The sequence below is a fragment of the Macrobrachium rosenbergii genome, chromosome 11 (genome assembly GCF_040412425.1).
Source record: "Macrobrachium rosenbergii isolate ZJJX-2024 chromosome 11, ASM4041242v1, whole genome shotgun sequence".
Lineage (NCBI taxonomy): Eukaryota > Metazoa > Arthropoda > Malacostraca > Decapoda > Palaemonidae > Macrobrachium > Macrobrachium rosenbergii.
Window position 1 is genome coordinate 41,457,599 of NC_089751.1, and position 16,819 is coordinate 41,474,417.

A 16,819-nucleotide genomic window follows, 5' to 3' on the forward strand; every position below is an offset into this window, starting at 1 on the left:
TAGGTTCACAGTTCCCGAAGCCCATAACAGTTTTTTCTTTACTCAGACTTGCGCCTGTTGCCGCTTTCAAGATTTATTACCTTGTAAAATTCATAAACGGACAACTCTGTAGAGACAAAAGCAGAGGTCATCTGCAAAACCTTGTAGTTTTACTTTTCATATTGGGAAGCTTCGGTGCAGTTATGTTAGGGTTTCTAACTATCGCTCTAAACAGAGGCTCTTGAAACAAGATAATGCTTCAAAGGCCGTAAGTTCGCTAAGCGAGCTGCTTCGTAACAATGTTCTTTGTGGGGAAAAAGGAGTATGAAAAAGAGTTGTGTAATTGCTTGAACCGAGGATGGCAGCTTCGAGAAAATTGCTTAGGCCGAGGAGGAGAGACTAGAAAATATTGTTCAGGCCGAGGAAGTGAGGCTCGAGAGCAAGTTTCTTAGGCTTCTTAGGCTGGTGAGGGACTACAAAGTAGGCCGAGAAAGTGAGACTTGGAAAAAATTGCTTAGGCCGAGGAATAACAAAAAACGTAAAATATAAACTCTTGAACAGCGATGATGTATGCCGTTGGGAATGTTTGTTTATAGTTTTGGGAATGAAAAGCTGGTAGGGAGCCGTGAGACGTGGCATCTGAGGCCTCATCCACACTGTCGGTTAACCGTTATCGCCTGGCAGCATTGATTCTTCAACCGGCGCCATCCCGTTTGGCATGGTTGCCATCCACACTTGAGTGTGTAAGTCAGTGGTTCCTAAAGTTTTTCAGTCCCAATATCCCAGAGTTCAACTCCAAGTCAACCTGATACCCCCTCTCCAATATCAGCCTACTACTCCCAACTTTTAGCTTTTCATTTTCAGTACAAAAGAGCTCACCAGCCACACAAAATATCTTACTGTATTATGTAATAAAAAAAATAGTCACCAATAACCTAACGTATAAACAATAAATGTATGATTACTCATATGGCATCACTACACACTCGGCTGCTAGAGGGGAGAGGGTGGCGGCAGCGTTTACAGCGCTGGGAAACACGGGAACCTGAAGACGAAAAATTTTGAACCCACACCACGATTTGAATCGAGGAAACCCCCTTAATTTAATATTTTTCAGTATGCCTTTTTCGATACCCCAAAGAACCGGTTTTGATACCCCGCTGGGGGTACCGAGGCACTACTTTAGGAACACTTGGTGTAAGTGGCTAGGTTGTTGTCTTGTTGGACAGTAGCAAATAGATAGTCGCCTGGCCTATGTACGGTTAAATAAAAAAGCCGCCGGTTAAGTGTTTCGATCGTTGTGTTGTAAAACATGAACGTAGAGCACAAAATTAGACGGTGTAAAATAAGTTGTATTAAGTATTGAAGTCGTGAGTTTGAGTTAAAAGATGGACGTTATTGATGTCATACGCACACATACATTACATATACATAATTGTGTTGTATATACATTATATATATAAAATATGTATGTGTGTGGGTATCCGGTAAATTTCTCAATCAATTGATCGAAAGCTAATTGCTCGGAGTCGATTGCTCAAAAAATTATTGCTCGAACTATCGAGCTCAGTGGTCTGGTAAAACTAAGGTATACTTTTATATCCATCTTGAGGGTTCGAGGTTACCAGAATTAATGGTATGAAAACAAAATAAAAGCACGAAAATTCTAATAAAAAGTCATTAACGTTTATGATAATGGTATTTAGCAGTGGTGTTTAATGGTTAGATATTTATTAGTGATAGCTTAAAGAATAAATATTACCTTTCGAGTAGTTTAAAGGATGAATAACGGCTTTCGCGCAGTCTGTCTTTCGATTAACTGATAGTTCGAGAAATAATTTTTCGAGCAATTGACTTCGAGAAGTAATTTTTCGACCAACTGATTTCAAGAAATTTACCTGGATTCATGTGCGTGGCATCAATCACGTCCATCTTTGAACCCAAAGCTCACATGACTTCCCAATATCTAACACAGCTTATTTTACACCGTTTAGTTTTGAGCGGTATGTTCATATTTTACAACACAACGAATAATACCTAATACGTGGCTTTTTTGCTTAACCGTACATGGGCCTGCCGACTGTCACACACACACACACACACATATATATATATATATATATATATATATATATATATATATATATATATATGTGTGTGTGTGTGTGTGTATTAAAATGCAGACATGACTTTTATGTTTGTATGTACACGTGAATTTATGTACGTATACACACACACACACACACATATATATATATATATATATATATATATATATATATATATGCAGTATGTGTATGCAACCTATTTTAGAGTTCTTCATGGGAGGGGTGAGTAGAGCTCTCGGCTAGCACGCTGTTGGCCCAGCGTTCGACTCTCCGGCCGGCCAGTGAAGAATTAGAGGAATTTATTTCTGGTGATAGAAATCATTTCTCGTCATAGTGTGGTTCGGATTCCACAATAAGCTGTAGGTCCCGTTGCTAGGTAACCAGCTGGTTCTTAGCCATGTAAAATAAATCTAATCCTTCGTGCCAGCCCTAGAAGAGCCGTTAATCAGCTCAGTGGTCTGGTTAAAGTGAGATATACTTAACCTATTTTAGGCCATTAGTGCTTCCTTTACTGGAATACGGTTCTCCGGTGTGATGTCTGCTTCTGCCAGAGATTTATCTCTTTTAGATAGAGAGGCTTGTGGTGGTAGGTTTCTGTCTCCTAATAGCAGCAGTTATGACTTGGACCGTCGACGGATGGTTTCTTTTTGTCACTTTTTCGTAAGTTGTACTTCAACGTAGGTATTTCACATTCACAATTGATCCCTGATCCCCTTTATCTGCCGAGAGCAACCAGATTCGCTGAACAGCAGAACCACTATGCGGTAAATGTGCCTCGCTGTCGAACTAATCAGTTCCAGAGGTCCTTTATTCCTCACACCGTTGGACTGTGGAACAGCCTCCCAGAGGATGTCGTGCAGTTGGAACTGCAGAAGTTCAAGCGAAAATGCAATGCATTATTATCCTACTAAGTTAAGTTTATCTTAGTTTAACCAGACCACTGAGCTGGTTAACAGCTCTCCTAGGGCTGGCCCGAAGGATTAGACTTATTTTTACGTGGCTAAGAATCCACTGGTTACCTAGCAACGGGACCTACAGCTTATTGTGGAATCCGAACCACATTATGACGAGAAATGAATTTCTATCACCAGAAATAAATTCCTCTAATTCCTCTTTGGCGGCTCGGAGAGTCGAACGCTGGACCACTCCTCCAAAGAGAAACTTACTATCCTAATATTATTCTTCTTGCATTTTAATGCATATTTATCTATATCTATTTATTAATTTATTTTCTTTTATAATGAGTACGATCTCTTCATCTGTATGCCACTTTACTTCTTCATAATGAACGCCACATTCTTTGGAAGCTTGAATTTCAAGTCAATGGCCCCTGTGGGCTTGTTCCACATGAATAGGTTTCATCTACTGAATAATAATAATAATAATAATAATAATAATAATAATATACACAATGTAATTTTCTTGTAGCTGGCAGCAACGTCGCTCCATGTTCTGCATCACAACACCGGGCAGTACCGGTGAGTTTGCTCAACTACGGATACTGGCAGTTTGCTCGTTTGGTTCTACTTTTCGCCTGATTCTGTTTCTGAAACAAAAGTAAACAACGACAAATAAAGCGCGCTCTCACTCAATACGAGACCATTGAATGCATATTATCGTTGACGGCAGGAGCTGCTCGATCTTAATAAGTACTTTTTGGAAGGAGAAAACCTCAACCACCCGTTCTATATGTGTGCTAGTTATTAGAGGCGCCCTGTTGGCATATAGCTAGTTGAAGATGGACTAAGTAAAGTAAGTATACCTTAGTTTTACCAGACCACTGAGCTGATTAACAGCTCTCCTAGGGCTGGCCCGAAGGATTAGACTTATTTTACGTGGCTAAGAACCATTTGGTTACTTAGCAACGGGACCTACAGCTTATTGTGGAATCCGAACCACATTATAGCGAGAAATTAATTTCTATCACCAGAAATAAATTCCTCTAACTCTTCATCAGCCGGCCGCGGGAATTGAACTCCGGCCCATCGAATGACAGTCTAAAGCTCTACCGAGTCGGGACTAACAGGATACCAAACGGCCGTGGTCGAAATCCCAGTTAGCCAATACTATACTGTTATTGAAGCACAAAATAATTCGTGACATTAATTCAATCCTCTTTGTGATATATACTATATATATATATATATATATATATATATATATATATATATATATATATATATATATATATATATTTCTTTTCCGGCAGCAAGTGTTTCCAAGTGCAGTCGAAACACAGTTTGGAGTTTAAAGCAACTTTGTATTTTTGCAAAATCGATTTTTCAATAAGTACATACTTACTCCTGCGAGCTCTGTTGATTTTAGTGATGTCACAGCACATGAACTTGCTCCAGTACCCACATCATTGTTCACAGAGTCTGGCGAAATGTCTGTTCCCACGAATAAAGCCACTTTGAAAGACAAACTCAAAGTTGAACATTCTGGGCGACAATTAAAGCCAAAAGTAGTTGTGATAGATGGCTGTGCTCTTGTGGTTAATAACTTGCCCCAATGCAGGAACGTTAGTGACTAGATGTATATCTTATTTTTGATCGATATAATGAAGACAGTATCAAAAAGGGATCAAGAGAGTCAAGAGCCAAGTTATTAGCAGAAAATACAAACAGTATGTTCAGCCCTCTCCCTAGTCAAAGTGTGACTCTCTCTGTCACCCAAAACAAAATTCAGGTCATTCAGCACATTATTCAGAGACTGACGGAGAAAGTTGTAGAAAGAAGTCATTAAAATAAGTTAGTGGTCACTGGGCCTTCTCCAATCCCCACTCTTATTCAAAATGGTCAAGAGGAACCACATAAGGACCTTCACAGCACTCAAGAAGCTGATATCATAATAATCCACCATCTCCTCTATTTAATAAAGGCTGGAGTTGATAATATCATCATAATAAGTGATGATACAGATGTTTTTGTACTTTTATTACACCATTACCCCAAGCATAACCTGAATTGTACAGTAATGATGGAAGCTACCACCCCATAGTTTCAAACATTTTAATAGCACATGCTTGATCTGGCTGCTGTGACACAACATCACATCTAAATCGAATAAGAAAGGTAACTGTTGTAAATGTTTGAAGGCAAGGTTACCAGATTACTGGGCTTGTTGATATCAATGCAAACTTGCCAGATGTAATACAACAAGCAACTGCATTTATATCACGCTGCTACGGCAGTGTCAAAAGCCTCTGACACTATGTCTGACATCTGGTATGCAGTATGGCAGAAAAATGGTCTGCCAATAAAGTTGTAGGAGTTCCCCAGTTAAAGACACTGCCTCCAACAGCAGCCGCTTATAGAAACCATATTTACCAGCGTCACCTACAGGCAGCCCGATGGAATTGTGCTGATGAAGCCAATCCACCCCATATGGACCCGACTAACTATGGGTGGGAATTTGACCCTACTCATACTTTTCTAGTCCTAGTTACCACACCCAAAGGAGTTTCATGTGCTCTAGAATATATTATGCAGCTTATTAAATGTTCTTGTGCTATTGAAGGAAATTCATGTGAAAGAGCACATTGCAGTTGTATGAAGGCATCTGTAGCATGGACGTTGTTTTGTTAATGTAAAAGTTCAGTAGAGTGTTTGAACCGATTCACTAAACTGGTGAAAGGTAGAAGTGGAGCAGAAGAAGAAAGAAATGAAGAAGAGGTTATTCTTAGAAACATTTCAAATGATAGCTAGCTTAATGCAGTACCAATCTTTCACAGTTTGTTCGTGTAATAATGAAAACTATTTATATCTTTAATTGATCTTTCAAGAAGCTTTTTCCGAATATTAGTAATTTTCTTCTCAATAATGGCCGTGTTTTTTTCCAAATAACAATTAATAAAACTATTTGTCTGTTCGAAAGAAGAGATTAATAAAAATGTCAGGAGGAAGTATAAACTTGTACAGATTTTACGTCCCGTAAATACTTAAAACTTAATTAATGCATAGATAACTTTCCACAAAAGTGGCAGAGTGTCACCCGACAGTTTTTTAATTGTTATACCCTATAGTATTAGAAAATGCAAAAAAATGTTGGATTCTCAACTTTACCACCTCATGTGGAATTTTCAGTAGAATATAAGATTCAAGAGTGGAACTGCATTTCGCCTTTGATAAAAATCGATGAGTGATGTAACATATTACAACTGGTTTACTTTTATGCAAGGTCATTTTAGAAATTGGTAAAGGCATGAGGAGTCCCACAAGGCGAAAATAAATTTAATGCCTTTTCAGACCATAACCTATGATGGCGCGCAACAAGCGTTTAAAGGAACAATTCAGTCACTCATCACCATTTTTTTAATTGGGTAACATAACGCGATGTTCTTTTCCCAACATAGGATAAAAAGACACATGAAGAGGGAACTATTTTCATTATTTAAGTGGAGGATGACTTTCATTCACGCGAAGCCCAAATATCCTTGACCTAGGAACTTGAACAAAACTTCAGTTAGTTGCATGTGGTATTCGAATGACACATTTTCCTCTCTGTCATTCAACATAATCATTACAAAATTTGTGATAATAACGTCAAAAAGGCAAAAACTTTCCTGGCAAATTGTCCAAGAATACTATTGCTCCTGTGTTAAGAAAGGTAAACGGGAAAGAGAAAATGTAAAGTAGAGAAAATTAGTCAAATAGGCAATAAATGATAAGAAAAATAAAGGCCTTATGAGTAACAGAGAAGTAGCTACGTTGGCACTAACTTGCAACTCCAAGGTAGCATTGCTGCCCTCCTTGGACCTTGAAACATCGTGACGCTTGACAGTGCCAGGGACCCAGTTCCATAGTAAAGAAGACAAATACCCTTTGACCCTGGTCAAAATGTTACTACATAGGATTGGGATGAGTAAAAATTTATCATTTTATTGTTGATCCCGGTAACGTATTGTATTCTCTCTCTCTCTCTCTCTCTCTCTCTCTCTCTCTCTCTCTCTCTCTCTCTCTCTCTCTCTCTCTCTCTATATATATATATATATATATATATATATATATATATATATATATATATATATATATAGGGGAGAGAGAGATTATCGTCATATCTCATTTTATGTTGGCAAATAGTCTTTCTTTCATAGGCCACCACGTTAAAACTGTTATGCAGAATACAGTTTTTTTGTCAGAATTCTATCCACTTTCCTGAGGTATATCAAGCGTTTTCGTAGAAAAGAAGAACCGAATGGATTAAACGTGTATGTTTATTGAAAGTTTAGTGAAACAAATGTTAATTCTGAGGCAATTGCTATGCAACCACATTCAGGGGATAAATAAAGTGTTTTGATAGCATAACAAATCTAGCCTCCCATCCTATTCGTTTTTTTACAAGATATCTTTGGTTCTTGTTTGTCTATATAAGTACAGAGCTATAAACCACAACCACCAGTACTTGCGTTCAGAGTTGCAGGTGCGCTTTCACCCGCTGTTGCTGAGATAGCTATCAGCGTTAACTGATAGTCGGTGCAAGCTTTGAGACCCGAAATGGTGTGGGTCACTTCGAAGGGAAGAGGGGGTGTGAGGTCTATTGTCTCCGAACCGGAGTCATCTCCGGACTTCCATGACAGACGGTAAGCAATGGCACATCTCTTGTTAAGCTCTGGTTGGAACCAATACAGAGCCAGGGAATCCTCCGTGGCGTCATGTAGCTGGAAGTTACGCGCCTCGCTAGGCATAGCATCCCCCGTGGTAGTGTGCACAATTGTCCAGTTGGAAACTAACCCTGTTCGCGTAACTGTGCGCACGTGCAGGGCGTAGTTAGTGCAAGCGTCTAGCTCGGTGTGACTCTCATCGATTCCTACAACGAAGGCCCCATCCTCCAGAGTGATTTCACCACCTTCATCCAGGTTTATAACTCTGGTGTCGTACTCCTTGACACACTGGGCTTGATCGGACGGAGGGTCGTAAGAGATGGCTATTCTGTTGACCTCTACTTCTTTTACTTTGAGGTTTTCAACTGGGCCAGGCGCTGCGAAGGAAACGAAAATAGGGTTGTTAGTGATGCTTCATTTTGCTATACCGGTGTATTTTACGCGCTACAATGGTTTATTGTTTTGAAATAATAATCACCATCCTAGATAGAATATTACGATAAGAAACCATTATCTTTTAAATTTAGGCCGAAGTCAAGGACGCATTCTTGGCATTTGTGACTGACCTCACAGACAAATAATGATCACAAAGTTTAATTCACCAGGAAGAACCTAGTGGCTCATTTCGTGAACTTACTGATATCATCAGTGAAGGTCCAGTTAGCGAGAGTTGGACTGCTCATACCAGTCGGGGAATGAGCGGTGATAGTCACTTCGTAGTTACTGCAAGGGAGGAGATCCGTGATGGTGAACGAGCCACCGCCGTCGATTATATCTCTGTCGAAAATGTCCTCGCAAAACTCCACTGGGTGGATGTGGTCGGTCCAGCAAACGGTGAGGGAGTCGGCGCATTTGTTGGTCGGGTCTCCGGGCCAGCTCGCATCGACGGAGTCAGGCCCAGTTGGGTCAACGATGAGGTAATGAGGCGGGAATGGTTCTGCAAGATAAGGTCGCGTTATCTCGACGACTTTGAATGGGAAGCGATGGAGGAAATGCACCTCTATTTTCAATGAGAAATAAATGCCTTGCTGCGCATCAAGCGTTCGTGTCGGGATAATTTTGTAAATGAAGAGTATTTATTAATATTATTCAGTAGATGAAATCTATTCATATGGAAGAAGCCCACCAAAGGGGCCATTGACTTGAAATTCAAGCTTCCAAAGAATATGGTGCCTATTAGGAAGAAGTAAGAGGAAGTGAAGGGGCATACAGAAAGAAGAGATCCCACTTATTAAAAAAAAATTAATAAATAGATAAAAATGTACTAAAATGCAAGAAGAATATTATTAGGGTAGTAATGCATTGCATTTTCGCTTGAACTTCTGAAGAAGTTCCAACTGCACGACATCCTCTGGGAGGCTGTTCTACAGTCCAACGGAGTGAGGACTAACAGTAACCCCTACCTGTGTCTGCAGTAGCTGCGTACTGAACGGCAGTCGGGCCCTTCTTCTCGGACGGATTGACGCCGTAGACGCCGATGGTGTAATTGGTGCAAGCATCCAAGGGGCTGATGGTGTGCTCGTGTTTACCGTTCCCTCTGGAGGAGTCCACCCCCTTTATACGCTTAGTAATTTCTCCGTAGATCACTCCGAATCTGGAGGAGGATTTGATCTGATTTATTTCAGGTTATCTGATGTCTTAATCTAAGGGTAAGAGGAGTCGCGGATGATGATGATAGGAACTTTTCGACGAGAGAGGTTCACGAGCGATGGAAGTCTGGTGATGTGGAAAAGATGGTCATAGCTTTCATAATAGTGAGAAGGCTTTGAAAGAGGATTGAAAAGAAAAAATCTTTATGAAACAGTGAATTGAAGAGAGTATTAACCATTATGATGAAAAGATTTTTTAGTTAAAATTCTCCAGTGGTATGAGTTACAAAAGTGATATGGAGCATTTCTCTCAAAAATTCTGGTAATGGAAGGCATTTAAAGATGATAGGAAGACAAGTGATGGGAGTGTGTTGCAAGGTATCAGGAGGTCTTTCAGGAAGCGATACAGTGACAATGGAAGTTTTGGAGGTGATCTTGACGGGATTTGTGACTTGTTTTTTTTTTTTTTTTTTTTTTTGGTGGGGGGGGACGAGTTTTAAAAGGGATGGTAGGCTTTTCGTGAAAAAAATTCCAGAGATGAAGGAGGGTTTCAAAGACAATGATAGGGGGATAAGGAGAGTTTTAGAGTTTTTGGAAGGTGGGGAGGGGGGGGGAGGGAACTTTGGCATTGGGCAACCACTCTCGGAAAAAATATGCTATTATTTGGAAGGCTTTAAAGAACGCATATGGTGATGTGATATCAGTAAAAACGATTCTTTGAGTAATGAGAGAATTGTTTAAACGCTTGATGAACTGCTTAGTGTTGGGAGGAGTTTTGAGAAGATAATTGAGATGGAATGAATCGTGGATTGGAAAATTTGTTTCTGAGAAAATTGCCTGTGAAATTTTGGTGATGGGAAGTTTTTTGAATAGCTTTAATGACTGGAAAAGTTCTGCCAGGAAATTTTAATAATTTGAACTGTTTTAAGTAGAAATTTTAGCGATTGGAATTTTAAAATAGAGATGAGAGGCATGCCAATACTTTTAGGAAACTGTTTTAGAAATTATGAAAGACTTAAGGAAAAATACGATTTAGGTGAAGAGGAGATTTTCGAAGGAAAATTGGTTTATAAAAAGATATTTTATCAGCTTTTTAAGTGTTTGAAAGGTTTTTCACAAAAACATTTTTATGACTAGGAGTTTTAACTATAAATCTGACTTGTAGCCATACAATGAAGCAGTTATTTTAGTGGCGGAAATCTCTTCAGCACAAATATCTGGTAAATAATAAGTTTTACGCAAAATTTGTTCTACTTTTTTATCAGGCGGTAACAAGAGTTTTGGCTTCGTAGTAATTTTCAGTTTAGTGACGGTGATTTTCAGTGCGCATGAAATTTGGTGTTGGAAATATTACAGGTTTGCAGTCTGAGAGCCTTATATTATGTTAGGAGTTTGACTATTGATGTTATTAACAGTGCTAGTTTGAAGTTTGCTGGTGGTCACACTTCGAGTTCGAAATCTGACGAAAGAATCGTTCGAGTGAAAAGCTTGGTGATGTTTGAAATTTTGTGATCTACATAATTTGAGTTTGAAATAATATGAATGAATGTAGTTTGATTTTTCCGATGGTGGAATTACTGTGAGGGATATTTAGTGAGGCGCATAGTTCGAATCTTTAGTAAGGTGACAGAAACCACTCGAATCTGAAGGCGAGTCTTCACGCCGTACGCTTTTGATGGAATGTATTGAAATGCTGAGAATTCGAGACTGAAATACGACGAGAAATGTTATAGCTTATTTTTTGTTATAGTGGTTAGATTAAAATCTAATTTTCGGAAGAGTGGTAGTGTTTCGATGTCAGAACAGACTCGATTCCGAAGTGGTGAAAGGGAGGCATTTGAATCTGGATTTGAATAAAGAGATTCCATTTATTTTTCTTTTCATTAAATCTTGTGGCTGGAAATAACTGTAACTTTAGACAATAAGCTAAAAAATTTGAATACATGTTCCAAAATACCAGCAACAACAAGAAAAAGCAATAAGTAATGAAAATATATCATTTGATAGAAAAGGAATGAAAAGTGCACGAATTAGGTGGTAGATAATTAGTATGGGCTCCTACATAACCAACTTACACTGGAAATCGAAACCTATAAAGCGAATAGAGAAACTGGGGCTCCAGCTACGTCTTAGGTGAGAGAGGAGAGAGATTTACGAAGTAAAGTTATAGGGGAGAGAGCGAGAGAGAGATTTATAGAGTAAAGAGAGAGAGAGAGAGAGAGAAGGAGTGAGAAAGAAGAGAGATTTATATAGTAAAGGTATAAGGGAGAGAGAGATTTATAGAGTGAAGAGAGAGAGAGAGAGAAGGAGGGAGAAAGAAGAGAGATTTATATAGTAAAGGTATAAGGGAGAGAGAGATTTATGTAGTAAAGGTATAGGGGAGAGAGATTTACAGAGTAAAGAGAGAGAGAGAGAGAAAAAAAACCCTGATTAAACAATAGATTTTGCGTATCATTTTCTAATCAATTCAACTTTGACAGTAGCGAAACATCGCTTGAGAAGAGAATGATAATGAAATAATACAAAAATAAAAATTAGAAATTACTCTACGACACAGCGAGGATTTTTCAGGGGGTCATCGTAGGTGATGGTAATCATCGTCTCGGTTGACAGAGTTACGACGACGTTCTCAGGGATACCTGGAACTGAAAGAGGGGAATAACCCTTTGAAATATTATGGAATGTATCACTATCTCTGTCCATTATCTTAGGAATATTTGACACGATTACAGAGTCATTAGCATTAGTTTGAGTAATTTTTTTTCTTATCTTAAAGGTAGTTAAAATACGATTACGGTTAATTTCAGCCGAGACGAATTCTGAAAACTCTGTTAACACAAGAGAAGAAAGAAATGTTGGAACTTGAATGTAAAAACAATCATAAAAAATAATCAGAATGGAGGAATATTTGACACGATTACAGAATCATTAGTATCAGTTTTATTTTTTTTTTTATCTTCAAGGTAGGTGAAGTATTTTGCTATTTTAAGGAAAAGGTAAAATACGATTACGGTTAATTATCACCAGAGACAAATTCTGAAAGCTCTGTTAACACAAGAGAAGAAAGAAATATTGGAACTTGAATGTAAAAAAATAAAAAAAAACGAATTCAAAATAGAGGAATGTTTGACACGATTACAGAATCATTAGTATCAGTTTGACTAAATTTTTTTTATCTTAAAGGCAGGTGAAGTATTTTGCTATTTTAAGGGAAAGGTAAAATACGATTACGGTCAATTATCACCAGAGACAAATTCTGAAAACTGTGTTAACACAAGAGAAGAAAGAAATATTGGAACTTGAATGTAAAAAAATGATAAAAAAGAATTCAGAATAAAGGAATACTTGACACGATTATAGAATCATTATTATCGGTTTGAGTAACTTTATCTCAAAGGCAGGTGAAGTATTTTGTTATTTTAAGGAAAAGGTGAAATACGATTACAGTTAATTTCACCAGAGAGGCAAATTCTGAAAGCTCTCGGAACACAAGAGAAGAAAAGATATGGGAACTTGAATGTAAAAAAAAAAAAAAAAAATTTAAATTAAAGACAGTAACCTCTTACCTCCCTCAGCTGTGGTGGCCTCTGCAGCGGACTCGGGACCCATCTGTCCCGTAGGAGTGGAGGCGTGGATTGTGATGACGTAGGTAGAGCATAACTGGATTTCCTCCAGCAGGAGAGTGAGGTCGTATGTCTGCAGAATGATCGAAATGATAAAATGAAAAATTAAATGAAAATGAAATAACGCATATAACGAATGAATGGCATGAGTGAAGTATGAATGAAGGGGAAAAAAGATTGAGCTTCATAATGATGAAAGAATGAATGTCACGCAGAATGATGAGTGAATGAATAATGCGTATGTATGAGTCGAAGAGTAATGTATCAGGTGCTCCGACAAGTTCAAGGGATGATATTCTTCATCGATTTAATAAAATGTACTGGTGGAATAAAAATATCTAGATGAAAAGTGAAGCTTTCTTTCGTACGCGAGGAAACCGGTAAAATGTTATTTGTTTCTTCGTTGCTGGTTTATCTTTAAAAGTTATGTTCAAGTTTGTAGTGTTTTGATCTAAGCCGAAGTAATTCTATCTATCTAACTCTGTATGTATATGCATATATATATACATATAAATACATATATATATATACACTATATATATGCATATACTGTATAGATATATGCATATATATATATATATGAATGAAATTCTTGTTTCCCACTTTCCTTAAATTTTTTTTTTATTAAATATTTCCTTTAGCAACAGTATCTCGTAGACTAAAGAAAACATCTAAAAAGTTACGAAAAGGCAGTTGAAAATTTCCTTAATAAATACGTTTATGTAAGTTCTGTTGATCAGTAAGATTCCTTTATATATACATATATGTAAATAAATATATATTTATATATATACTGTATATATATATATATATATATATATATATATATATATATATATATATATATATATATATATATATAGATAGTATCACGTGTGTGTGTGGGAGTCATTGCAGACTTTAAATTTTGATTGACAAATGGCAAGGTTAATGTAATCTGAAAATGAATGCATTAGCAACTAAAACAAAAAATGTAGTTGAAATCATTTTTTGCAGAAAGTGTGACGTCATCAAAGACTCCGCCATGAACGAACCTCTTGGCAATTGGTGTCCAGATCTCCCTTGATCCTCGCGCAGACGATGTATTTGTCAACGCAGTTTGGATTTTCTGCAGGTGCCTGCCAGGTTACAAGGATTCCGGAACTGGAGCTCGATGCAGACGGGTTGGTCGGCTCTCCTGGTACTGAGAGAGATAAAGGAAGATGAAAGGTAAGCGAAAGGTGGAGGCTTTAGGGAGGTGTGAGAAGCAAGTGCTTAGGCTGTTCTCGAAGAAGGTTGTCTGAGGAATACCTAGTTTAAGTAGCCCTTCTGGTTGTGATTATGATGGGATGGTCTACTTTTGGAAGAGGCGTTGATTACTCGAGTCATTTCTCTCTCTCTTTACATCTACTTGCGACCTACCTACAACAGGTGACAAGCATTCAGGTACATCATTCACTACTTTGGTATAAAGAGATATTTGCTGGGTTCTTGAAAAAGCGCTTATAATACCGCTTCTTTACTCACCAGGGTCAGATCGGCTGATCGAACTTTAGTTTTTCGGTCGTGAACAGAGAGAGAGAGAGAGAGAGAGAGAGAGAGAGAGAGAGAGAGAGAGAAAGCAAAATTCAACTCACACACAACTTCAAACTAATTACAAAGTTGCGCTGCCCCAAATGTTCAAAGAATGGTCTTGGAATTATTTTAGTAGTTGATCGTTTGAATTTTTCACTTTAAAAGATTTTGTTTCACATTCAGGTTTCATATAAACTGGAGGCCATTGCAGTATTTTTAGAACTGATTCAAGTCAAAGAGGCAATGAGAAATAATATGGGTTTAGTTCTCGTATATTAAATCGCCGCCTTTTATCATTAAAAGATATTTCTCTTTTTTACTTTGCTTTAGAAAGTTAACTTGCATTTCTTCACTGTTCGTGGCAATCTAGATTAATAGCTGACACATGAGGAGTTACAAAATGTTTTTTCACCATTAACACCTATTATTCTGTAACAAATGGAGAAAGGCAAAAATAAATTTGAAGTCTGCTGATGATATTGCAACAAATCACTCGTAGGCATTTATGGTTGAGAGATAGTTTTGAATTTCCAAGATTACTCACCAACGAGAGAGAGAGAGAGAGAGAGAGAGAGAGAGAGAGAGAGAGAGAGAGAGAGAGAGAGAGAGAGAGACTTTAGATTATTATTTCTAGCCAGCTTGTTTGAACCTCAAGTCAGTCCACCCATGGTCCATTGTTACCAGAACCCCTAATTCTCTGCTTCTTTAACTTACCCTGTTCCACAGTATTGCCAGACGTCTCGGCTGTCTTTCCATCGACTCCGTCCTTGTAATGAGGAATCAGCTTGAACTCGTAGACCGAGCAGGGATCCAGGTAGTCGACCTCGTGAGTGCAGTATTGCACGGGGCACCTGACGTCCTGCGAGAAGTCGTCGTCGTAGATCAGAGTGTATTTGCTGACGGGGACGTCGCCCCCGACGAGAGACCACTCCAGCACGATGGTGTCGATCGTGTTGCTCTTCATTCGGAAGTTTTCGATGACTCCTGAGGGCGTCGGAGTGAATGACCAAGTTGATGGAGAGATAAATTGACGAACAAATAAGGGAGGACAGGTTTGTTTATCGGGGGAATTTTAACGAGACCATACAGAGACAATATTTCTTCAGATTAATAGAGGCATTTATCTTGGTTATCGATTCATAACTCGTTGTCACCAAAATTCGTTTCTATCCAGGAAGGAAGAGGACGTGTAGGAGAGCAAACAAATGAAGAAAATATAGATTAGATTCCATGGAGTTAAAGAATGAGAGAGAGAGAGAGAGAGAGAGAGAGAGAGAGAGAGAGAGAGAGAACAAGCTTACCATAGCTCTGAGCCGATGCGATGGCTAGCGCCGATAAAAGCCAAATTATACCAGTCTTCATTTTAGGAAAATTTCTCTGTTCAAAGGCTGGAGGTCATGAAAAACGGCACTAGTCAAGTTTCCTAACCCGCTGGCTGAAGGTGAGTGAGGCGGAGAGACGATGACGAGGTACATTTATTGTTTTCTTATCTGTGACGTCATTTCGTGTTGTTTGTTTTCTCGGTAGGTAACGTTGAAAATTTTTCTTTAGTGTTAATGTCCTTTTGCAGCTAAATAGTTTTGTATATAAATCATAGACTAGAGAATTAGACCTCGTCGTAGAAAATCGAATTTCCCATGACGTTTATGGAGGCGTTAATTTCGTAGGATTTTTTTAGAAGACCAATTGTAAACGATGCGTTTTTCATAGTTGAAGGGTGAGGCATGCGGTTTTACATAAGGTTCACGGGTATGGGAATCGACTACACAATCGCATTGCGCAATATTTCGTATGGAGAGCATTTCCCTGGTAAAGAAGAGAGGGAAAGTTTTCAGAGAACTGAACTAAGACTGAAAATGGGTTCGGTTTCATTCTAAGAATAATTGGGATAAGGATGATGAAAAGAGAGAAATAGGATGGGTAGAACTTTCATAATAGAGCATGACGAGGGAAATACGATTCCGAATGAAATATGAAAAAAATATGAAATGCAGATTGAAGTATATGTAGTAACTTAGCCCTTTCTCTCTCTCTCTCTCTCTGTTCGTAAAATAAGTTTTCAGATTACGTTATTTCCAGCATACTGCAAAGAGGAACGTGCCTAGAGATGCTGTGAAGTACTTATGAACGACTTATTTTCAAGCAGAGGTTTATAAATTGGACGGCAGGTGACGTTAGTGAAACAGCGTCAGCGATCCTTTTCCTTTCGCTGTTATTTCACGCTGCCTTTTTTTTGGCACCAGAAAATAAATCAGAGACTAACAAGATGAAATTAGCTTAAGTAAGAGATGCTACTGAAATAACAAGATGAAATAAGCTTAAGTAAGAGATGCTATTGAAATGTGTTACCAAACCGGTCCTTGG

At 38.3% G+C, this 16,819-nt stretch overlaps 1 protein-coding gene across 1 annotated transcript; it reads right to left on the bottom strand.

The window, feature by feature from the left end:
• Positions 1-7,284: 7,284 nt before the first annotated feature.
• Positions 7,285-15,914, bottom strand: LOC136843364 (receptor-type tyrosine-protein phosphatase delta-like). Its single transcript, XM_067111706.1, has 8 exons — positions 15,757-15,914; positions 15,170-15,439; positions 13,936-14,084; positions 12,845-12,974; positions 11,824-11,923; positions 9,093-9,283; positions 8,327-8,626; positions 7,285-8,066 (listed from the first exon to the last, which is right to left on the bottom strand). The coding sequence occupies exons 1-8, from the start codon at positions 15,815-15,817 to the stop codon at positions 7,468-7,470; spliced, it is 1,800 nt and encodes a 599-aa protein (XP_066967807.1). The 5' UTR covers positions 15,818-15,914; the 3' UTR covers positions 7,285-7,467.
• Between the last annotated feature and the right edge of the window lie 905 nt (positions 15,915-16,819).

What these genes read in the sequence shown, in the direction of transcription:
- LOC136843364 (XM_067111706.1), bottom strand. Translation starts at nt 15,817, where the DNA reads ATGAAGACTGGTATAATTTGGCTTTTATCGGCGCTAGCCATCGCATCG. An exon ending in TGGCAATACTGTGGAACAGG is followed by an intron (nt 14,085 to 15,169) that starts GTAAGTTAAAGA and finishes TATCTCTCTCAG; the next exon opens with TACCAGGAGAGCCGACCAAC. An exon ending in CGCAGCTACTGCAGACACAG is followed by an intron (nt 8,627 to 9,092) that starts GTAGGGGTTACT and finishes CTTATCTTGCAG; the next exon opens with AACCATTCCCGCCTCATTAC.